Source organism: Benincasa hispida, chromosome 9 (assembly GCF_027475165.1).
Source record: "Benincasa hispida cultivar pf3 chromosome 9, pf3_genome.v1.1, whole genome shotgun sequence".
NCBI classification, from domain to species: domain Eukaryota; kingdom Viridiplantae; phylum Streptophyta; class Magnoliopsida; order Cucurbitales; family Cucurbitaceae; genus Benincasa; species Benincasa hispida.
Genome location: NC_143486.1, coordinates 21,057,585 through 21,080,576, shown reverse-complemented (window position 1 = coordinate 21,080,576; position 22,992 = coordinate 21,057,585). Strand labels below are relative to the sequence as shown.

At 35.0% G+C, this 22,992-nt stretch overlaps 3 protein-coding genes across 14 annotated transcripts; 2 read left to right on the top strand and 1 right to left on the bottom strand.

Annotated features, from left to right (window-relative positions):
* Positions 1-5,111: 5,111 nt before the first annotated feature.
* LOC120086581 (universal stress protein PHOS32-like) lies at positions 5,112-7,977 on the top strand. The gene is made up of 4 exons (XM_039043308.2): positions 5,112-5,437; positions 5,552-5,658; positions 5,734-5,855; positions 7,663-7,977. Exons 1-4 carry the CDS (start codon positions 5,254-5,256, stop codon positions 7,745-7,747), a joined length of 498 nt encoding a protein of 165 aa, XP_038899236.1. The 5' UTR covers positions 5,112-5,253; the 3' UTR covers positions 7,748-7,977.
* A 2,601-nt stretch (positions 7,978-10,578) lies between these two features.
* On the top strand, positions 10,579-14,916 carry LOC120086276 (APO protein 3, mitochondrial-like). Of its 2 annotated transcripts, none has more exons than XM_039042831.2 (4): positions 10,579-11,017; positions 12,425-12,817; positions 12,944-13,368; positions 13,641-14,916. In XM_039042831.2, exons 1-4 carry the CDS (start codon positions 10,980-10,982, stop codon positions 14,048-14,050), a joined length of 1,266 nt encoding a protein of 421 aa, XP_038898759.1. In that variant the 5' UTR covers positions 10,579-10,979; the 3' UTR covers positions 14,051-14,916. The 2 variants fall into 2 exon arrangements, with proteins under 2 accessions (XP_038898759.1, XP_038898760.1); XM_039042832.2 differs by having other exon boundaries at positions 10,601-11,320.
* Positions 14,917-15,282: 366 nt separating this feature from the next.
* SR34 (RNA-binding (RRM/RBD/RNP motifs) family protein) lies at positions 15,283-20,331 on the bottom strand. Of its 11 annotated transcripts, none has more exons than XR_005484178.2 (16): positions 20,192-20,331; positions 19,931-20,022; positions 18,860-18,925; positions 18,696-18,770; positions 18,484-18,592; positions 18,351-18,397; positions 18,203-18,260; positions 18,061-18,110; positions 17,866-17,922; positions 17,633-17,760; positions 17,446-17,547; positions 16,984-17,305; positions 16,698-16,785; positions 16,153-16,609; positions 15,874-15,986; positions 15,283-15,456 (listed from the first exon to the last, which is right to left on the bottom strand). XR_005484178.2 is itself a non-coding variant. In XM_039042834.2 (14 exons), exons 2-14 carry the CDS (start codon positions 20,015-20,017, stop codon positions 15,453-15,455), a joined length of 930 nt encoding a protein of 309 aa, XP_038898762.1. In that variant the 5' UTR covers positions 20,018-20,022; positions 20,192-20,331; the 3' UTR covers positions 15,283-15,452. The 11 variants fall into 11 exon arrangements, 3 of the variants coding, with proteins under 3 accessions (XP_038898762.1, XP_038898763.1, XP_090174170.1); XR_016532260.1 differs by having other exon boundaries at positions 16,153-16,186; XR_016532262.1 differs by having other exon boundaries at positions 18,061-18,101.
* Positions 20,332-22,992: the final 2,661 nt, after the last annotated feature.

The following is a 22,992-nucleotide window of genomic DNA, read 5'->3' as shown; positions in this document are numbered from 1 at the left end:
CAAGAATGGGATAACAAATCTCCATGGGATGGGATGGAGAATCCCTCCGCCCTTCTCTAATCCCATTAATGAGATAATTTGGCGGAATGTATAAAAATATATGTTCTCATCGGGAAAATTAAAAGGATATTGTCCTTTTAGAAACTATTTAGGAAAATATTGTTGTTTTCAAACTATTTGTAAAAATATTGTTGTTTTTTTTTAAAATAAGTCGAGGGTTGAAAATTCGACCTAGATAGGTTAAATTTTGAACCCTCAACCTTCCTTTCACTTGTACATTGAACTTTGAACCCTCGACCTTGCCCTTCCTAATATTATTATTGAGTCTGTTTAATTATCATTCCAGAGACCTTCCCCTATCATGTATTTCTAAATTTTCATAAGGTCCCCCTGGAATTCCTTCCAAAGCTTGTTGAATAATTTTTACTGATTATAGCAAGTCTGACTAAATAACGAGCTAATGAATCTCCTTCTTTTTGCCACTGAACTTCCCAATCAAATTCGAGAGCGAGATTATGAGAGAGAGCGAGATTTTGAGCGAGAGCGAGAGCGAGATTTTGAGCGTGAGCGTGAGCGTGAGCGAGAGCGAGAGCGAGAGCAAGAGCGAGAGCGAGAGCGAGAGCGAGAACGAAATAGCGAGATTTTGATAGAGAGCGAGAGTACCGTACAAATTTCCCCTTTTTTCTTCATTTTTAATTATTACACATTCCACTTCTTCTTTCTAATCCTTTTTTTTTAATTTTCTATTTTATAAAAACAATTTCTAAAAATATTTTATTATTTTATTTAAACTCTAAAAAGAATAAATTAAAAAAAATAATAACTCATAAAAATAAAAAAAATGTAAATTAAATATCTCATTTATATAAAAATAATTACAAAAATCAATGTGTCCCACAAGGCGGACGTCGTCGATTTCGAGCTGATTGTTGTCGTCGACTTCGAACTTGAGGTTGCTCGGGTTCTTCTTGATGTTTCTCTCGTACCTCTGCAGGCGCTTCTTAATATAAATATTCATTATGCTCTCCACGACCCCAACCATGTCCATGCACGTATGAAGACGAAGGACCAGCCTCTGAGTCATAAAGTCCTGAACCAAATGTTGGCATCATCATCATCGAACTCACATAATTAGTTTGACTCTGCGTCTGCGTCATAGGGGGCAACTCTTCCACATTATGTGCAACCTCATCAAACTCATCCTCTTCCCGAACAGGTTCTCTACGTCTAGGAGCTGGTGGAGGAACAATAGGTATATCGTACATATAATGAATTTCTTCCATATAGCTTTGGTTGTCACTACATATAGCAAGAACCTAGTTTGGATCATTTGCAACCTCACGGAGTCTACTGTTGTTCGATCTTTGTGAATTATAAAACAATTAGACAATATTTAAAATAAATTTAAATTAAAAAAATAGATAATATTCCTTCATTTACCAGATGACCCACAACTGCTCCCGAACGAGTGACGTAGTGCCTTGATATTATTATACCAATGAATATATTCTGGAGTGACATCTGTATCAAACTGTTCAAGAGAAACCCCCACTGCAATAAACCTTGCACAATAGTGCCATCGCACTACCAAATGTGCAACTTTTTCAGACCAATCTTCAGTCATTAAGTCAATATCATGCAGTACGGGTTCAGTATTACAAGGCGATGGGACATTCTACTGAAAATCGAATTGTCTCATCACCCTGTCAGGAAGATGTCACTCACCAATGTGAAAACATATGAGATGACTCATCGTCCGCCATATGTTTTGACCATTCGTACAAAAATTAGGCAAAGTATGCACAATAATTTTGTACGGCTCCCAAATAACCTGAAATACAAAATATTATATTAGAGAATATTAAAGAAAAATATAATAAAAATGTGAATAAAATAATCAATTAGGTTTAGTGTAATGTACCTATTCAGGTTGAAGCAGATCAAACATGTATCTATACTGGTTGGCTATATGTGTGGCTGTCCTAGTCACATAAATTTTGTCTCTCCACCGAAATTTTTAAATTGATAATTTAGAATTTAAATTAACTAGATCAATGATATAAAAATTAAATTAAATTAAAACAACATACCGAGAACCGTAGGCTCGTCCAACTAACTGAGCATCATTAACACGATGTAGTTGTGGAGCCATTGTTGGAAATCGCTCCCAAGCCTATAGTTGCAAAAGTATGAGAGACCCAATTATCTCTCGAACCTCAGGTCTTGTTGCTTTGCATAGTTTTCTATACAACCATGCCAAGCATGCTCCACCCCACGAATACCGCCCTGCATCATGGAGGTTTGCTAACAGTGGCAGGAACATCAAGTGAACAAAATGACTTGATTTATCTGAAAACAAACTTCCACCTATCATTTGTAGTATATATGCTCGCGCATATCTTATAACGGTTTCCTCGTCTGCATCATCTGTGAGCTCACGAAATTGTGTTCATAACCATATTAAACTTAACCTCGATCCTTTAATCTTGTCGGCAGGTGGGGTCGCACCGAGGTACAGTTGACAAACTTCTAACCAGTCATCGTACATCACTCTGGTGACCGGTTCATCGTCAACAGGTAACCCCAACAACACTTCTATATCATGTAGAGTGATAGTGCACTCTCTAACAGACATATGGAATGTATGCGTCTCGGACCTCCATCTCTCGACCAAGGTTGTGATCAGATGCCAGTCCAACTGAATAAATCTTGCCTCTCGACGTCTGCAAGATATTTCTCCAGTAGTACGATCTCGCCATACAACATATGATCGATGAATGGACTGGTCGTACAAAACATCAGGATCAACAGGTCCTAGATTTATCTTGACGCTCCAATGCATCCCTTATTTCTGCTATTCTTTTCTCGAAATTGTTCACGCATTTGAAGAATGTTATCTGAACAAGAGCATTTATAGGCAACATTCAAGCTCCTTTGAGGACTCCATTTATGTACTCTGATAGATTTTTCGTCATCCACCCATATCTGAATCCTCCATCATGTGCTTGAGCCCATTGCTCTAAACTAATATTGTCAAAAAAACTTAGACAGCTCCGATTTATTCCTTTGATATCTTCAATTGCTTTGTTGAACTTTTGAATTTGAAACTGGCACCCGACACGATAAACATAATTTTTCAATGAATTAAATTTATACTTTTTATTGAAGTTGTTGACGATATGTCGTAAGCAAAAACGATGGTGACATTTTGGTCCCGTCCAACCATTTGCTGGGTTGTTCACTACTGTGATTATACCAGCATGTCGATCTGAAATTAAACACATCTCTTCATGTGTTACAATTTCTCTCAGGTGTTTCATACTTAGTGATCTCGAACAAGCCATCATACCGAGTGGTACTGTTCATGTAACAAGTGGCAAGCATTCGGCATTCCATGCTCGATTTTATGGCTGTTTGCTCACATTTTAACATGAACTACAAAGATTTTATTGAGGACTACTATAAATTGTCAATGTTTGCTGAATGTTACTCTCCTCAATTTCAACCTGTACCGCATGAAGATTACTGGATCACGCACCCTAATATGCCTATCTTACATCCTGATCCATTGTTGTTGAGAAGACCTGGTAGACTGAAAAGTTCACGTTATCATAACGAGATGGATTGGACAGAACCAGCCACTCGACAATGATGTGGATTTTGTAACCAGTTAGGACATAATCGAAAGAAGTGTCCTTCGTTACTATGACGGGCTCCAGATAGTTAGGGATTGAATAATAAATAATTTTTTTATTATATATTCATTTTATTGTATATTCAATTTTTTTTATTATAATTTATTGTATATTCAATTTTTTTTATAATAATCTAATTCAATTTGTTGTCTAATGATTATTCAATTATAGTATAATAATCTAATATATTCAATTTATTGTCTAATGATTATTCAATTATAGTATAATAATCTAATATATTCAATTATAGTCTAATGATTATTCAATTATTGTATGATTATTAGCTCTTTTTTCTCTTTTTTTATATATATTTCTATGGAAAGTTCAAATAAAGTGAAGACTCTCGCTCTCTTAGTATCGCTCTCTCCTAAGATCTCGTTCTCTCACTCTCACTCTCGCTCTCTCCTAAGATCTCGCTCTCGCTCTCTCACTCTCGCTCTCTCTGTTATTGCTGTTATTTTTCCATTAATGATTACTAACTTTCATTTCTTCTGGAACAATCACAAACACTTTTTTTTTATTATGGATCTACTACCAGAAACTTAATGCATAATCATAGCATTCAATGTGTATTCCTGAATAATCTCATTTTTCAATTATTCAACCATTTCATTTTACAAGTTCAATGTTAGTCAGATTAGTCATCTCGCTCTCTCCAACATTCTCGCTTTGAATCTCGCTCTCTCCTAAAATCTTGTTTTAAATCTCGCTCTATCCTACTATCTTGCTTTGAATCTCGCTCTCTCCTGAATCTACTTCAGCCCACTTATCTCCTTAATCGCTTTGAAGTTTCGACATGTGTGTAACCTTCGACAACCTAATATACAAAATTTTGTTCGTAGACAATGCTAATTCGGAATTGTCTTTCATTCCAAAGCATAACTTGTATCCATGCGCTTCATATTCGTCTGGAGTTCGCTCTTAGAAATATAGTCATCCCCACCCTCTCAATCCCACAAGCCTCCGTCTAATTCGAAATGATAAAAAATGCATAGGTTGTTAGAAACAGCTCGAGTACACAGATACATATAGTATACCATCTCATTACTTTATAGCAAGATTCGCGAGATTTCCCTTGTCGGGGATTGAAGTTTTGGCCTACGTATTGTTTCCAAGTTTTTCTTTATTCATCGAGTTCTCAACGTTCGACCTCCACATTAGTTGAGTTTTCAACGTTCGACCTCTAGCCTCGAACTCCCAAAACAACAATATTTAGTTTCAAAACAACAATATTTCTCTATAAGTTTTGAAAACAATAATATTAATATTAAAGGTCATGTCCTCATCCATAAAAATATTTTTCTTTTCCATTTAAAGGAAGGAGAACCAAGGTTTTCCTGTCACCTTATAGCTGCAGTTACGTCACGTTGGCAGAGGTGTCAAAGTATTTCATTGACATGTAAGAGGCTTTTCTGTTTTTATGACTGCCTATTGCTGACAAGGCCAGCCACGTAGACAATCTCACTTCCAAAAACCAAAAATCGAAAGGAAAAAAAAAAAGGCGCGGTGGTCTTCTCTTCTTTCCCAAATCAAACCGCTTCACAGAGGAATCAGTTCAATGACGGCGACGGAGAAGCCAGTGATGGTGATCGGAATCGACGACGGCGAATACGCAACCGGCGCTCTGGAGTGGACATTAGACCACTTCTTCTCTTCAACCATAAATCCTCCTCCCTTCAACCTCATCCTCCTCCACGTCAAGCCCATTCCCGAAGTCTTCGTCGATGTCGCCGGTCCAGGAAGTAAGATCCATCGATCAATCATCCTCTTCAATCTCTGCTAATTAATTACTTATTTTCAATTTTCAACCAATAATAATCGACGATCTATTATTGTTTTGGAAATTATATAATCAGTGGTTTTGGGGTCTGCTCCTGGAATATACCAAGTTTTGGACCAGAATTTGAAGAAGAAAGCAGAGAGAATCAAGGAGAAAGCGAGAGAGATCTGTGCGGCTAAATCGGTAGACAAATCAACAAAACGATTGCGTGCGGTCAATTGAATTATTGGAGGCTTGATTAATTGGATGAAATTGCAGGTTTTTGATGTTGAATTCGTAGATGAAGAAGGAGATGCTAGGTATGTACTGTGCGAGGCGGTTAATAAATACGGTGCTTCAATGTTGGTGGTGGGAAGCCATGGCTATGGAGCCATTAAAAGGTACTTTACTTTATATTAAATGAGGATTTTGATTCTTTGAATATCTATTCAAATGGTGTAAATAATTATAATCTTTCGCTAGGGTCCTAAATTTTTATAAAAAAAAACCTTAAATATGAAAGATTAAATTGTAATATTTTAAAACTTATGGATTAAATTGAAACTAAAATTTTATAAATGTTAAAGGGTGTTCAAATGATTTAATAACTCGAACAATTCGGGCTATCCAACCCAAATTGTAAAAATTGGATTGGGTTAGTTTTAATTTTGGATTGGGTTATGTTGAATTTTTTATATTTTTTTCAATTAGATTTTGATATTTAATTTTATGAAATTTTAATTATAGTACGTATTTATACACAAATTTAAGTATTTTAAGTAAATAAAAAATATAATAAAAAAAAAGAAAAGAATAAATAACTCGACAATCTAATTCAATCCAATCCGAATTTTAAGGGTTGAGTTGGTCTAAAAAAATCGTCATAATCCAATCCAACCTATATACATCCCTAATAAATGTAACATTTTTGAAATATTTAGACCAAATGGGTATTAGACCTAAAACTTTTAAGGACGGACAAGTAATTCTCTTTTTAAGTTAAAAGATTTCACTTGGGTTCATTGTTACACAGTATTACACATTAACATTATTCCTTTACTTAAACAATTTTGGGCGAAACTGAAAAAGGAAAAATAATTGTTTCTGTTTTTAAATAATTTGTTAAAATTAGAGGTGAAGCTAAAAATCTTCTTTGGAGCAGCAAAATTTTATATTTCAATATTTTATACGCGGGAAAATTAGCAAAAAGTTTATCTTTTTTTAATTAAATTATTTTTTTTCAAATAGGTTGAACTAAAAAAAAACTCTGTAATAAGGTTTTGGACATATCAATTAAAATCTTTAACTAATATTATATCAATTTAAACGTTAAAATTTCATAAATTATCAATTTATATATTATTTCGTTCAACCAACACCATATGAAATTTATCAATTAAACTCTAAAATTTTTATAAATCAATTTTCGTAAGTCCACCGATTACATTTGAAAATCATTAATGGGTTATCAAATGTGTGTTAGACTCTTTAAATATCGGTTTTACAAAATGGACGATATTAAATAAATTACATGGATGATTCTTATAATAAATTTTGATTAAGAATCTCAATTGATTCATTTATGAAAGTTTAGGGGTTTAACTAATTTAATTATAAGTTTAAATTTTCTCATAAAAACATAATGAAGGAGGTAAATTGATAAACTTATAAAAGTTCAAGATTTAAATTGATATAATTATTAGTTCAGCGTTTAAATTGATACATCCTTAAAGTTTATGGGCATAAATTGATATTTTCCTAAGTTTTTCAACTCTTGATTTTGTATATCTAATAGATTTTTAAACTTTCAATTTGATGTCTAATAGTTTCTTGATTTATTCGACAAAAATTGATAATGTTACTAAACACAAAATTGAAAGTCTAATGTCTTATTAAACAATATTTAATTTTATGTCGAATATATTTCTTAATTAAAAAAAAAAAGTTAAAACTATGGCAAGGATATAACTTTTTTTTTTTCAATACATTTTGGTGTGTACTTAGGCTATTAGGTATAAGCACGAAAGTTCATTAACTGTACTTTTTCTTTTGAGGTACAACATAGAGTTCGAAAATTCAAACAGAGACTTCTTGATCCTTAGCATATTTTTTTTGTGTTAGGCTCAATTTGACAAAATTATAAAATTGTTTTTTTTAATCTTTTATATAATTTTATCTTAATTTGGGAGAAATCATGATTTTGTGCAGGGCGTTCTTAGGGAGTGTGAGTGATTATTGCGCTCACCATGCTCCATGCACCGTCACAATTGTGAAGCCTAAACCCAACACCTGAATAATAAATAAAATCCCAAGTTAAGTTGCTTCTTAGTATATATTATAAATAAAATAAATGCATATTTCTTTACTCTTTTTTCCCCTTTCTTTGAGAAATATATCTTTGTAAATTATTTAGAGTATGTCTATAATAATAATAATAATGAAGCAGCTGGTCAAGGTTTGTTGAATTCAGTCAAAATCTTAGAATAGCTCAACTTGAATAAAATTTGTACTATTAGTTCTCGAGATTAAATGTTCAATTCTCTCATCCACATAATTTTTTAAAAAGTAAAATATTGATATACATATACAAACATTTTAGAACTATATTGAGAAGGGCGATTAAAATGAATAATGTACCAACATACTTTAAAAGAATTCAAATCTTTTAAGGGAGGGGTAAAACATGGTAGAGGAAATAATTTTAATTTTCAAAAATCAAAATAAAAAATTGAATGGTTATCAAACTAGGTTTACATTAGGAGTGTAAGTGGGCCAGATTTTGTACAGACGTTAACCGACCTGACCCGTTTCATTTTCGGTATGAAGCGAGTCGAGTTAAATGAATCTCAAATTTCTATCTTTTCTTTCAAAGTTAGTTCATTTTGCATATAGAGGCAGTGAAGTGATTTTCAATTTCGGGTCTAGAGGTGGTAAAGCACTGAAGTGATTCTGAGTGTGTCAGGGATAGACTTTAAGGATGTGATGTCGGTTGGCAAAAAACCTTAATCTAACTTAACTTAGCTATTTGGTTCATCAAACTAGGGACCTAACTGAACCAAATCTTATTTTGGTTCGGTTCGATTTCATTCTAATTTTAATTAAAAAAAAAAAAAAAAGTAACCATAACTTAACTAGTTTGGCCCATTTGGTTCAGTTTGAATTTTGGCACTCCTAGTCTAAATTGTAACCAAACGAGGCTTTAAGAATTAATTAGACACTAATTTTGAGTTTCTAACTTTTTGGTGGATAATATATACTTCAATCAATTAAGTTATATTCAAGTTGGCTACCATATATGAAATTACCAAAGACAAAATGTGCTACACAAGTTTTAAAGTCTACTTGGATGCGGTTAAAAGTTAATATTAAAATTTAATGAGTCATCATAGGTTGCCCTAGTAGTTGATAAGAATCATGCAAATAATAAAGAGTTTAGACAAAATGAATTAAATTATAGTTGTGAACTTTAAAGAGTTATAATATGTTTACAACTTTAATTTTGAAAACATAAATTTGAAAGTAAGGAATTAAATGGAAACGAAATTGTGTTTTATGATTTCCTATATATGTTTGGTAGCAAATTCTGAAATTAGATTCTACTCTAAACAATTGTATAAATTGTATTTCATGATTTCATATATATGTTTGGTGACAAATTCAGAAATTAAATTTTACTTAAACAATTGTAATAGTATTTATAACTTTATACTATATCTATAAATCATAAAACTAGTTGGAGTTAATAAATATTAGGTTGACTCTTAAAATATTATTAATTAATTTAAGAACATGTTTATGTAAGAATCTGTATAATTATTATTTTTGTAGTATTATATAATTTATAATACATTATATAATAAATATTTTAATTTAAAAAAAGGAATTGAGTTTATAATATGTCAGACGGTATTTCTAAGAAAATTTGCTATGAGCGAAAAATTTAGAATGTGTAATTGTAGGTATGTCTTTAATATATGAAAATTTGTGGATATGACAAAGTCATCAAATTTGATGTTTTGTTTATTTTGTATTACGATTTTGCATTTTTAACAAATCTCTTTTATCCCTCTTTGGCTGTGACAAAGAGAGAGAAATGGAAAGAGAAATAGATGAGAGGAACCTTATTGGCGGTGATTCACGCGATGATGATGGTTGACATTCGGACATGCGACGGGGGTGGTGGGGCGGTGGTGGGCGACGAATGGTGTGGACATTACAATGATTGGCAAAAGAGAGATGGGGGAGAGGTTATGTTGCATGCGAAGAAAAGAAATTTGGATTTTTTTTTTCTTTTTTCAATTGTTAAAAATAGTATATCAATCAAGTGTATCAACAGTATAAATGAGTCAATTATTATCAAGTTTATCAATAATATATTGGTCGTGTGTATCAACTATATAAAAGAGTGCATCATTATCAAGTTTATTAGTAATATATATACAAAAAGTATATCATTCAAGTGTATCAAGTTTTGTAGTATTATATTAGTCAAGTACATCATTATCACATACATAAGTATATTAATCAAGCGTATCAAGTTTATAAAAAATATCAAGGAGTACATAATTGACAAGTATATCAAATATATCAATCAAGTATATTATTATCAAATATATCAATCAAATGTATGAATTGTATGAATGTCTATTTCTATTGAATAATAAGAGCAGATATTTTACATTTTTATATGTGGATTGAGTTTCATTTTTTGTCATTTTTGTTAATAACAAATGTGTTGACTACAAGCCTAATTATCGTTGTTTATTTTGACTTTTTTTTTTTTGTAAGTGGCCTTATTTCTAAATATTTTTATCTTAATTATAAATATTTTGTTTCATTTTTTAATATTTGAAAATAACTCTATAATGGAAAATTATTTCAAATGATAAAACTATTGAAAATATTTACATAATATAGTAAAATTTTTTAACTATCAATGATAAACGCTGAATCAGTGTCTATCGATGACTATCAGTATTTATCAGCTTCAATCATTGATAGTTCTAAAATTTTACTATATTTTGTAAATATTTTTATTCATTTTTTTATATTTAAAAACGGCTCTAAAATAAAATATTTTATTTTATTTTATTAAAATATTTTATTCTCTTTTCTTTTAAAATTATTAAAAATTAAAAAAAAAAAAATCATCTTTCCCTTCTCCTCTCAGTCCCCCGGAAACTCTCTCTTCGTGAAAACCCACCAGCCCCCTCTCCCTGCCGCCGGCTCGCCGATCAGCTCCTCCCTCAGCCGCCGCTCGCCTTCCGCCCGCCAAAGCCACCCACGCGTCGTCCGCGCCGCCACGCCCGAGCCGCCTCGCCCCTCGCCTTCGTCTGCGCCGCCCACGCCTCGATTCCAGCCGCGCCCGCGACCTCAGCCGTCCCACTCCTCCAGCCAGCCAGCCGATCAGCGCCACAGGCCGCCGCCAGCTTCGTCCGGCTGTTTTGTGGATCGCCGTCGGCCTCTGTCAGCGCCGCCGGTCGCCGCCAAACATCGTTCAGCCGCCGCCGGTCTACTGCCCTCACATGCCGGGCTGTGGATTTCGATTTCCTACTAAAGTTTGGTAATTTTTGGATTTATGGTGAATTAGGAGGTTGAGACCGAATTATTGAGAAATTTAAAGCCGCTGTCCAGCGGGTTTAAGCGTGTAATTTGGCATTAGAGTTATTTGGGGTACATTGATTTTGTAGCTTGAGGTATATTTGGAATAACACATTTCGGGTATGACTATTTGTTTAGATAAACTGATGAATGAATTTAGGCCTAAAGGTTTAATTAAATTTTGGCTCATGTTTTGGGATTTGCTTCAAGGTTTTCTAAGAGCCTAGGTGGAGTTCAGTTGGTTGAATAAAAATACGTGAACAGAGTAAGTAATCTTACTGGTGGAAGTGCCTATGTGTTAGGGATGAGATTTAAGTTTTTGTATGAGATTCTAAAGTTGTTTGTATAGAATTGCATGAGGATAAATAAATTGTTCTAATTATGTGTGAAAATGTCATGAATGCTAGCATGTACATCAGTATTGTTGTTTATATGAAGTTTTGAATGATCTATGAGTGTGATGAGATGTATTTACATGTTATGGGCTATGTCATGATGCATGTGATATTTACGATAGTAATAGTTACCTTACCGATAGTTAATTGCCCACTAGAGGTGGTGACCTCCTTCGGAGTTCACCAGAGGTTGTGTTTCTTTCGGGATTTACTAGAGATTGTGTCTTATTCGGGATTCACTAGAGGTGGTGTCTCCTTCGGGATTCATCGGAAGTTGTGTCCTTCGGGATTCACCAGAGGTTTGTGTTTCCTTCGAGATCCACCAAAGGTTATGTTTCCTTCGGGATTCACTAGAGGCTACGGTAGGATAGATTTAACTATTCATTTATTTATTGTTCCATGAAAACTAGAGGATTATGTATGTCACACTAGAGGATGGCGTCTAGAGGATATAGATGCTTAGCCTGACCCCGGTAGTGGGGTTACTTACCGAGTATTTTATACTCATCCAGGTAAGGGTAAGGACACGCCGGCGAATGATAAGCGGAATCCGTGATCGAGCTACTAGGACCAGTCATATGCTTCCGTGCATGTTTTCAAGATTTTTCTATGTTTTAATTTCTTGATTTGACATTTAGAACTCACAATTTTGGTATTTGCATTTTCTACTTTTAAGAAAGTTTTCTAGATTCGTTTTATGGTTTTTTTTTTTTTTTTGGGTACCTTGTTACTTGAATTTTCAGTAATTTAGTTTTAATGAAATTATTTACTTACCTTATTTATTTGGTTTTATAAGCTATGAAAAGATGTCATTTTGAATTTCATGCATGAATGTCTATAGTTACGGCCTAGCTTGAGTCTTAGAGAGTTGGGTCGTTACAGTTTTTTTACAATCTAGTTAGATGTCTCTAATGTCTTGGTTTAGAAGTTCTCAATGTTAAATGTTTATAATTGATCAGCGTCGGTTTGTGTAGGTCAATACGTAGAATTCCAATGTTTTGTAGAAGACTACTGAATCTTGTGAGTGAGCAAGAGTTGGTTTTACAAAGATTTGTTGGAACCTTGACGAATTCAAGCAAGGGTCCCTTTCTATGGTACTCAACAAGGTCTAGCTCTGCAGCATTACTGCAGAGGCCAAAGAAGTCAGAGAGGAAGCCATTGGTAACGAGTATAAACAAACTCAAACGTGAAGCAAGATTGAGAAAGAAGGAGAGGCAGACTGTAGAAGAGATCTCTTTACAGCCTCCAGCCAATGGTCTGCTGGTCAAGGGCTTGATTCCAGTTGCCCATGAAGTTTATGCTGCCACTTCTGAGCTCATTTCTTGTGTTTCAACAGTGATCAAGAGAAGCGTGGTATATTATTGCAAGTAAGAGACAATTGTTCATATAAAAGACGGAAATTGATTGTTATTTGGGGATTTGATGAACTATACAAGTACATTTCCACCTAAGTATCTTGATTTCTTATTTGTCTTGTTCACTCTTTTGTATAGAGTCTGTGGACAGGTTCATATTGGTCATCCACCACATAAGATTAGAACATGCAATGTTGCAGGGAGCAGACCAAACAAAGAACACACATGGGAAATTGGGGGAATGCAACATGTGCTTCCTACTGTGGAATCTTTCCATATATATGATCGTATTGGGAGAGCGGTTTCACATAATGAGCAGCTCCGGGTAGATCGAATTACAGCATTAGTAGAATTGTGTATTCAAGCTGGTGTTGACATCCCTGAGTACCCTACAAGGCGAAGGACTTTTCCCATTTATAATGTTGCTGGTAGGACACTCGACTTTGAGAAAAGGTTTCCCAAGAATTTCACCCCAAGGAAAGACATTAACGCGTGTGGGTTTTGGAATGATAGAAAAAGATCGAATGAGGATATGACATCCATAAGTTGTGATGATATGAAAGGTCAGTATTGTTTACATTTACAGTTTTCTTTTCACTAAATCTAGTTACTTATTTTTTTCGTGTTGGACCTTGGTATGCTATATTATAACACAATTTATGTTTATTCAATCCTTTCATCCAACTCCTACCATAGCACGAAAGTTTTGAATGGTCATTCAGGAGTGGAGGCTGGATTTCATTTCTCTGATTCTTTTACAACCTTATGCACCTAACTAGCTATAATTTGGCATACTCACCTAACTAGCTATAATTTGACATTCTTGACATTTCAGTGATTGCTGTGAGAGGCATGGGGTTATGGGATAAAATGATTTCAGGAACAGAAAAACTCATGGAAAAGTATGCTGTACAAACATGTGGCTATTGTTCGGAGGTTCAAGTTGGGCCTAAAGGTCACAGGGTTAGGAATTGTCATGCTTACAAGCACCAAATGAGGGATGGGCAACATGCGTGGCAGGAAGCAACAGTTGATGATTTGATTCCCCCAGTGTACGTTTGGCATGTTCAAGATGTGCATAGCACTGAGCCTCTACTGGATAATCTGAAGAGGTACTATGGTATCTTGCCTGCAGTGGTGGAGTTATTTGCTCAAGCCGGAGCTGATGTCGGTGTGAGATACACTAGTTTGATGAAGAAAGATGTTGTAGTACCAGAGTTAGATGAATTGAAATTGGTTGTTTAATTGTAAAGTTCAATGGTCAACTGAAATTCTGCGCATTCTGCCAGGCAAAGGGGGATCTGAAATTGTGACGTGAGTTATATCATTTGGTGCCGAAGCATTGCTCTTCAAACAAAGAAAAATGGACTGATGGAATAACTGAAACTCGTGTGAATGCTATTATGAATGCACAAGGATTACATAACAGAGAAGCATTGTTGTGGACTGTGGAAAGAGTTTAGCTTGGCGTCCATGGTTTGGCAAAGACAAAGGGAAGGACAAATGAGCAGGGGGATTAGTTTTGGTCGCATCGCATTATTTGCATCTTTGTTGAATGTCCTGTGGCGTCTAGTGGAAACATCCCACAAGTGACTTTAAACTCTAAATATGGGTTGAGATGTGACTGTTACGACCATCTGGCCTACATAACCTAATGGAATTGGCTTAGTTAATGGAAGATAAAAAGTTGATCCTGCTGTGGCAATTAGGTGTTATGGAAGAACAAGTCTAGAAAGGCCACTAGACTTTGTAGATATCAACTCCAAAGCAAATTCGAGTCCAGTGGCGTTTTGTTCAACAACAATTTAGATTTTGAAGTAGGCATGAACGGCGATCATAAAGGCTAGGCTTTGTTGCCACTTAGACTTAATGTCATGCTATGTTAGATGACCTGAAATTCCAGTTGAAAAGGACTTGACAGATGAACCACATCACAGTGATATGGTTATTCTTACAGTTATATATAACATTCTGTGGCAGCAAAGGAGCAAACGAAAAAAAGATTAGCTCTAAGATTCAGTAGTTAGAACAAAGGAGGTTGCACACCTTTGTTTTTTAGCTCTTGAGGTTCAAAGTGTATCAAATCAATTCATTTCTCATTTTTCTCAAAACGTTGGAAAATATCTCGGATTACATTCTTCAGCCTTTAATTTGGATTTTATTACGTATAAAATTCACTGCGTGAGTTTAATTACATAAGCTCAAACTAAAAAATCAAAAACAGAATGATCTCAAACAAAACACTTTGACAAATGAAAACACAAAAACAGAATACAATCTTCTTCAATGCCATGATTATAATAAAGTATATTCCACCTTATTGTTTTTTAAATATATAAAAAAAAATCGTTTGTTTTTTTAATCTCGTGATTTCAATAGCTTTTAGACCCGAGGGATGTACGTACTAAATGTTTAAAGTATCACAAATTTCTAAGTACCATTCAAGAAGGAAGCTAAAAATGTGAATGAAGGAAACATTTCAAAACATCTCACCTGAGAACATTCTATAATAAGAATAGCACACATGAAAAGTCCAAACTAAACATAGATACTATTAAGTCTAATAAGAGTCTATTACAGCTAGGTTCAACAGTTTAATCCAACTTCACTCCACGGCTATAGAAATCAACAGCTCTGCCCTCCATCTTCATCTGTTCAAACAGACTCAAAGTCAGAACAAGGGATTGAATCAAGAAATGTTCCAAACAAATTAGCATTATTATTAAGGTTAAATTACAAATTTAGTCCCTATAGTTTGTAAAGAGTTAGTTCAGCCCCTGTGATTTTAAAAGTTGAAATTTAATCCTTATGCTTGGATGAAACCTCGTAAATAGTCCCCATAGTCTGATAAAATCTTCATAAATAATCCTTACCGTAGGGACGACTATTTGTGAAGGTTTTATTGAACCATTGAGACTAAATTGTAACTTTCTCCAATTCATATGAACTAAATTTGCAATTTAAACTATCAGTAATAAAACGTAAGATAGATCAATGACGTTTACAGTGTCCCTGTAAAGACTACGATTGACTGCAGAAATTAAAAACAAAATCACTGTAAGTTCTACCGGGAAGGACTCTTGCTCTTGCTTTTGCTTCGGCTCCTGCTCCGGCTTCTGCTCCTGCTAGGGCTTTTGCTAGCATCACGCCTTTTGGGACTTTTACTAGTCCGTTTCTCACGCTGCCATGTAAATCATATTCATATGCATACAGACACGATATATCAATTAAAATCTAAGGGATTGACAAAGGAATAGTCATGTTGCCCTACAAAGCCACGTATAGCATTTGGGATGAATGCTAATACCACGTCTAGCAATGACTAGTTCATAACAGGGATCACTTACATTGGGCACTGGAGACCTGGATCTTGATCGCGATCTGCAAAAGGTCCAGAAACAACTCAAATTTAAAATCCACGTCTCTTTAACCAAATTTGATCCAAAAGCCTGACGCCTCATCCAGAGTGTATAAGTAGAGAAGGGAAAATAATATTTTAGCAGTTCAACTATGAAGAGTATATGCCAATTCAAAACTTAAGACTCCAAAAGCCAAGACCTAAAATTAGAAAACTTTAATCTCCAGGAAACTATATATTATAGACACCAGTGGACGGGAGAGGAGCATTCTTCCCTACTGTGCCTCAAAAAGTCCACAATGAATCCAGATAGTGCGTCCTATAGCTTGGCAAATCTTGCAGCAGAAAATGTAAATGAAAGTGATGATGACTTCCAAGTCCAAATAGCACTTAGTTCAAGATATCCAGCTCTATTATGGCAATCCATGATCTCCTTTGATCCCAATCTAGCACCCATGGACATTGCATTGCTAAAAGCATTAGAACAGAGGTACCAGAAGGTTTTGAAAGCTGCCCATCTAAAAAACAGCATACCTTCTCAACCAAAAGCATTGAAGGCAATTGAATCATATCCCATCAAGATCCTAATATCCAATCCCCAGTATGCTGCATATTTCCATATCTAAAAAACAAACAAGTAATTTTCACACACAAAAAGGACAATGAATGAAAGAAATCGATTCATTTCTTAGCTATCCCAGTTGTTGAACAAAAATATTCACAATTGATAAAGGGGAAGGCCAGGACGAAGTGTTATTAAAAAGAAAATAGAATCAGATGTAAAATAGTAATAACTTGAGTCAAATAGGATAAAGTTTACCCAACATTCCAATAGAGGGTCCCACACATTGCCAGACTAATTTGAAGTCTGTCCAGTATTCATCTCCACCATTCCAAGAGTGCATCCAAGACTTTGGAAGAAAGTGGGTTTCACATTCAAGAGAATTGTACAAGCCACAATACCGCATGCAAACACATAGCATCCAGAAAGGTAATATCAAATCCATTGATAAATTTTAAACCAGTTGCTGACCCGTGCTTGAGCAATACAAAAGAATTAGTTCACTTTCAGTACTTTAATGTTGTTTATTTCACCCAGTCTAACATTCTGGCCAATGAAAGACGGGTGCAACAAACAGACCCTGCTTGAGTGACAACAAACTCAAATATATAAATATAATAAACAATGGCTGCAGTTAGATTTTATTTAAAATAATAATTAAAAAATAAACTTACGGATCACAAGATAAATTATTATAGTTAACAAAATGAGTGTACATACCCTGAGAGAGATGATGACTTTGATCGTGAGCGTGCAGGGGAAGCAGACCTTGATCGAGATTTAACAGGGGACCGCTGGGAAGATTTAGCTTTTGGAGACTTGCTGCTCATAAAGTTAAGAGTAATTAATACAAGATAGAATATGCCAAGAGCCCAAGACCAATTTAATGCTAAAAAAATATACCAACCTCCTGCTGTGGCTCTTGCTCCTACTACGGCCTCTACTACGGCTGCGACTATAACTCCTCCCTCTAGAGTATGACCGCCCACGACTGGGACTCCTGGAGAGATCCCTCTTTGAATCATATTCTCTCACCTACCAAAAATAAAATTAAAATAGATGAGAGAAAAGAAGGCAGTCAAAAATAAATAATAAATAAATAAATAAATAGTTCATAGAACAAGAAGGTATAGTTCATACACGAACATATGCCCGGGAAAATGCATTCCGGAACTCAGAGTCATCAAGTTTCTTAATCTGCAATAACAAGTACAGAAATAACTTATCACCAAACCAAAGTTAAGCTCTTGAAGCAATAGTGGCAATCTAGTATGCCAGGTGATCATGAAACCTCAATATTTCAAACATCTTAGAACAGAGATAAAAACAACTTACAGCATACTTCATGTCATCGTAGTTGGTGTAATCTACAATCCCTGTGGTCCCTACCACAGATTGAAATGGACAGCTATTTAGTTCTCAACTCAATATCACATTATAGAGAATTTCAAATCAGCTTCATCACTAGGTATCTTACCACTACCATCACGAAACACTTGGGAGAAACAAACGTCCCCAGCTCGCCTCATGTGATCCTTCAACGTTAAAATATGGTGGTCAGTGTCGATCAGAAAAACTAGACTGCCTGTGCACATACACTTCATATCAAATAGAATGATGCTTACCTTTAAGTCTTGCCATGAAGCAGAAGAAGGTAATCCTGTGACTAATACTGCAGTTACAAAAGAACACATATTACAAAATCCAATGTTCACAACGTCAAAACATTGTATGGTGCACCTAAAAATGATCATATACCACGATAATCAGAGCGTCGAGATACTCCACGCCCACCTCGGCTGCCTCCATGACTACTGTAGCGATCACTAGATGATGAATGACCACGACCACCATGAGCAAGTTCCACCTAAAAACACAAAAAAACAATGCATAAATTACAACTGTAAAGCAATGAAGTAGAAAAAGACCAATTTTTGTAACAATAGAAATAGACTAAGTTAGTGTCTCACGCGCAATCTATGGCCATCAAAATCATAGCCATCGCGACCACGAATCGCATCTTGAGCATCTTCGGCATCTTCAAACTACATTCACTCAATCCATATTGATAAGTTAAGTAATAAACATTAGAAAAGGAAGAGAATATATAGTACTTCACGCACAAAAAGCTCACCTCAACAAATGCATAACCAGGTGGTCTAGGTGGAACCTTGAGATCAATGTGGGCTATGCGACCATACTACAATACAAATGTCAAACGATATCAATTTTAAATTAATTAGTTCCATAAAAAATAGAACTCTAAAATTATTTTTAATCCTGTCTCGAATTATCTTGAATCTTTAAGAAAGAAAAACCACATAAGCTACGTCAACAATTCTTTTGATAAAGAACCAAACATTCATTGAGAGAAATCCTGATTAACATACAAGAGCGTGAAGAAAAACAACTAATTCCAATAAAGGATCCCAATAAAAAAGAATATTGCAAGTTGAGAATTAGAAAAATCTTGACTAATGCACCCACAAAGAAGAGTTGGATCTAATCAATCCCCGAATCTCCTTACGAGACTCACCATCCCTTTAAAGATTCTGCTGTTCCTCTTCCTTTCATGCCAAATGCTCCACATAATGGCAAGAAAACAAGCCTGCTATGGACTCATCTTTTGCCATGAAAAGGACGCTTCATGAGATTAGCATCCTCTATAACAATGTTAGAACCCCAAAGGTCATGAAGTACACACCATTGTGGTCGCAACACCAAAGAAGAGTCTCTGGAGATGATCCGAGTATTCACCTTCCATTGCAAAACTTGACATGTAAAGAATTTCACTTTCTTAGGAATTTTAACCTTCCACCAGGAGGAGAACGCAGAGTCTTTAAGATAGAGAAGGGGCAAAGGACGTCTCTAATTTAAAGGAGGGAATCACTCCCACATTTGTATGGTCGCCTCGCCACATAAGTTACAAGGTCATCACAATTATCGAAAGCAAAACATTTAGCATTCTATGCTTGCCCTCTTACTTACATGAGAGCCACTTACAGTCTACTGAAGAAAGAAAATGGATCAAACATAACATGCAGCACCAAAATGACAGAAATTTACGCGGTTAACGCGCTGGCCATAACAAACGCGTAGTCAAATACTCTAAAAAAACTGCAGTCTACCTAAAAACTCAAACCATAAAGACAACAATATCCATACGGGCGCCAAAACATCGCATGAATACAAAAATTACGATTACCTTGTAGAACAAATCTTCCACTTCTTTTTCACGAATATCACCCGGAAGATTTCCGACATAGACTGTTCTGCTAGCACGGCTACTCATTTTCCCTAAAATTATGAAACGTAGAACTGAATAACGTTACCGATTATATCTCATAAGAAACGAAGAAAAACAAATCAGAAACTGCGAAATTCAACCCTCAAATAAGATTAAACCTGTAGAGCTTTGTGTATTCGAATAATTTAATCAAGATTCGGGGTTTTGATTGAAGGTTACCTCGAATTCGATCTGTTGAGGAGGAAACGCAGAGGCCACCGAAGTGTGAATGTTAGGGTTTCGAGATCGAAGGTTGGTAGCACAAGTAAATATATGGTACGGTTACGATAATCTGTGTCGCGTTGCACAGTAATCTGCTGGATATTATATAATAGGTTGCAATTTTTTTTTTTTTTTGCCTCCCCCTTCAATTTTGTACTTATTTCATGTAACACCTCTAAACTCTTCAATATTCTACTTTAGTCTCTCCAGTTTAAGTATTATGTTTTAGTTTTTTTAACCTAAAACGAGAGTTGTTCAGTTATCTTGCATATATGCTTCATTGTTCCGAACATGAATATTTTGTAATATTTAAATTGAATAATATGTGTTACAATATTAAAATATAAAGTTTTAAAAATCATAGTCAAACATTTTAATAATATTTTGACATATAGAATGTTAATAAAATGAGCCTTTAAAGTTTAGTTACCTGATGAAGGTCCACTCTCTAGCTCGATCGAAAAGAAAAATTGAACAAGTGAAGGGCAATGTGCCACATTACTTTTCTTTTTGATATGGTAAAAAGACTATGAAATCTATAAAAAGATTACAGAGGTGACCTAATGGTTCTGTCACTTCTCTCCCACTTTCTCCTCGGTGTTTGTTGAAACCCTCTTCATCCTCCTCATCCTTCTCTTGTAAACTTAGTTTTCTGATGGATTTCTTAGCTCAAATCCAAGGTAAATTGAGCATGCAAAGCAAGAAATGAGTAGAGTAGAAGAACAAGAACAAGAACATGTATACTGGTTCGGTTTTCACCTACATCCACTGTTAAAGCTCATCAGAGAATTATCTTTTATTCTCAAGAAGAAGATAAGTTCCTTTTCCCTCTTTTTTACAGCTATATCAAACGTATCTCACTCATTTACATATATAGCTCATTATTCAACAAAGAGTGTTTACAAGAAGGTCATTTTGTTTTAACTAACTTTTAATTTGTTTTTCTGTTTCAGAGGCAATCAGTTACAAGGAAGGAAGCTCCAGTTTGGCTCACTCTAACAAATCTCCACCTTGAGACAAAATGGTCTCTGATGCTTCTTCTTCTTCAGGTATTTTATTTTCCAGCTCGATCTACTACATTGAGTAGATTTAAACAGTGTTCGAACTTGGCTTTTATTACTAACTTTGTAAAAAAATCTACTACATTCTCTTCTAAACTAACATTTGTTACTGCTACTGTACCCTTTTCAATTATGTCTCTAACGAAGTGAAGTTTTACATTTATGTGTTTGGATTTGTCATGATATTGCTGATTTTTAGTTAGATGAATTGCACTTTGGTTGTCACAGAGTAGCTCTACTAGTGGTTGTTCATTGCCAAGCTCAGTAGTTAAACCCCTATAACCATAAGGCTTCTTTAATAGCCTCTGAAGTAGCTATAAACTCTGCTTCGGTGGTTGAAAGGGCAACCACTGATTGCAAGTTAGACTTCCAACTTATCACATTTCCTTCAAATAGAAAGGTAAACCCTGAAAGAGACCGTCTTCTATCTAGGTCACTTGCAAAATTTGAGTCCCATAGCCTTTAAGTGCCAGCTTTGTGGTATTAGGAGATTTATAGAGTAAGCCTCTATTTATGCTTCCAACTAGATCGCAAAAGACCCATTTAGTTGCTTCCCAGTGGGCTTTACCTGGATTGCTCATGTATCTACTAATTAATCTTGAGTTGTAAGCTAAGTCTGGTCTTGTACAAACCATTAAGTACATTAAGTTGCCTGTAGCACTTGATTAGGGTACTTTATTCATTTTCTGAATATCTTCTTCTAGTTTAGGAGAATCTTTAACAGATAGCTTGAAGTGTTGTGCCAAGGGTGTGCCAACTGCTTTGGCGTTCAACATGTTGAATTTAGTTAGAATTCTTCTGATGTAGTCACTTTGGGAGATAAAGAGTTCACCCTGGGATCTTCTTCTCTCAATGACAAGAATTCTCTTAGTTGGTCCTAGGTCTTTCATCTCAAATTCATAACTTAGTTGTTCTTTAATCAGATTTACTTCCTCAACATTTCTCCCTGCAATGAGCATATCATCAACATAGAGTAGTAAATAGACTAGACTTCCATCTTTAGCTTTTCCAAAGAACACACAAGCATCATACTGACTTCTGGTGAAGTTGATCTTTTTCATAAAATCATCAAAATGTTTATACCAACATTTAAGGGCTTGCTTGAGGCCATATAATGATTTATCCAGTTTGCACACTAGACTTTCTTTGCCCTTAACTTCAAAGCCCATAGGTTGATCTATATAGATTTCTTCATCTAACTTTCCATGTAGGAAAGCTGTAGCCACATCCATATGTTCAAGTTCATAGTTTTCACAAGCCACATCCATCTATTCAAGTTCATAGTTTTCACAAGCTGTAGCCACATCCATCTATTCAAGTTCATAGTTTTCACAAGCTACAATTGCAAGTAGCAATCTGATTGAAGTGTGTTTAACCACTGGGGAGAAAATTTCAGTGTAGTCTAGACCTTCCTTCTACTTAAAGCCCTTGGCAACAAGCCTGGCTTTGAATTTTATTCTCTCTGAGCTGTTGTCAACTAATTTTCTCTTAAAAATCCATTTGCAAGGGATGAATTTTTTATTTGGAGGAAGAGGCATTAAGACTCAAGTGTTATTCTTCTTTAAAGAAGTCATTTCAACTTCCATGGCTTATAACCACTTATCATTTTCTTTGATTGACATTGCTTCTTCGAAGTTCTGAGGTTCTTCGTCAAGAATGCTTTATGTAATGTTGGCAACGTCTGATATAAAGTCAGTA

Coding starts and splice junctions, on each gene's coding strand:
- LOC120086581 (XM_039043308.2), top strand. CDS start 5,254: ATGACGGCGACGGAGAAGCCAGTGATGGTGATCGGAATCGACGACGGC. Junction 5,659..5,733: donor AGATCTGTGCGGCTAAATCG/GTAGACAAATCA, acceptor ATGAAATTGCAG/GTTTTTGATGTTGAATTCGT. Junction 5,856..7,662: donor GGCTATGGAGCCATTAAAAG/GTACTTTACTTT, acceptor GATTTTGTGCAG/GGCGTTCTTAGGGAGTGTGA.
- LOC120086276 (XM_039042831.2), top strand. CDS start 10,980: ATGCCGGGCTGTGGATTTCGATTTCCTACTAAAGTTTG. Junction 12,818..12,943: donor AGCGTGGTATATTATTGCAA/GTAAGAGACAAT, acceptor TCTTTTGTATAG/AGTCTGTGGACAGGTTCATA. Junction 13,369..13,640: donor AAGTTGTGATGATATGAAAG/GTCAGTATTGTT, acceptor TTGACATTTCAG/TGATTGCTGTGAGAGGCATG.
- SR34 (XM_039042834.2), bottom strand. CDS start 20,017: ATGAGTAGCCGTGCTAGCAGAACAGTCTATGTCGGAAATCTTCCGGGT. Junction 18,593..18,695: donor TTGATGGCCATAGATTGCGC/GTGAGACACTAA, acceptor TTGTGTTTTTAG/GTGGAACTTGCTCATGGTGG. Junction 17,923..18,060: donor ACGATGACATGAAGTATGCT/GTAAGTTGTTTT, acceptor TTGTTATTGCAG/ATTAAGAAACTTGATGACTC.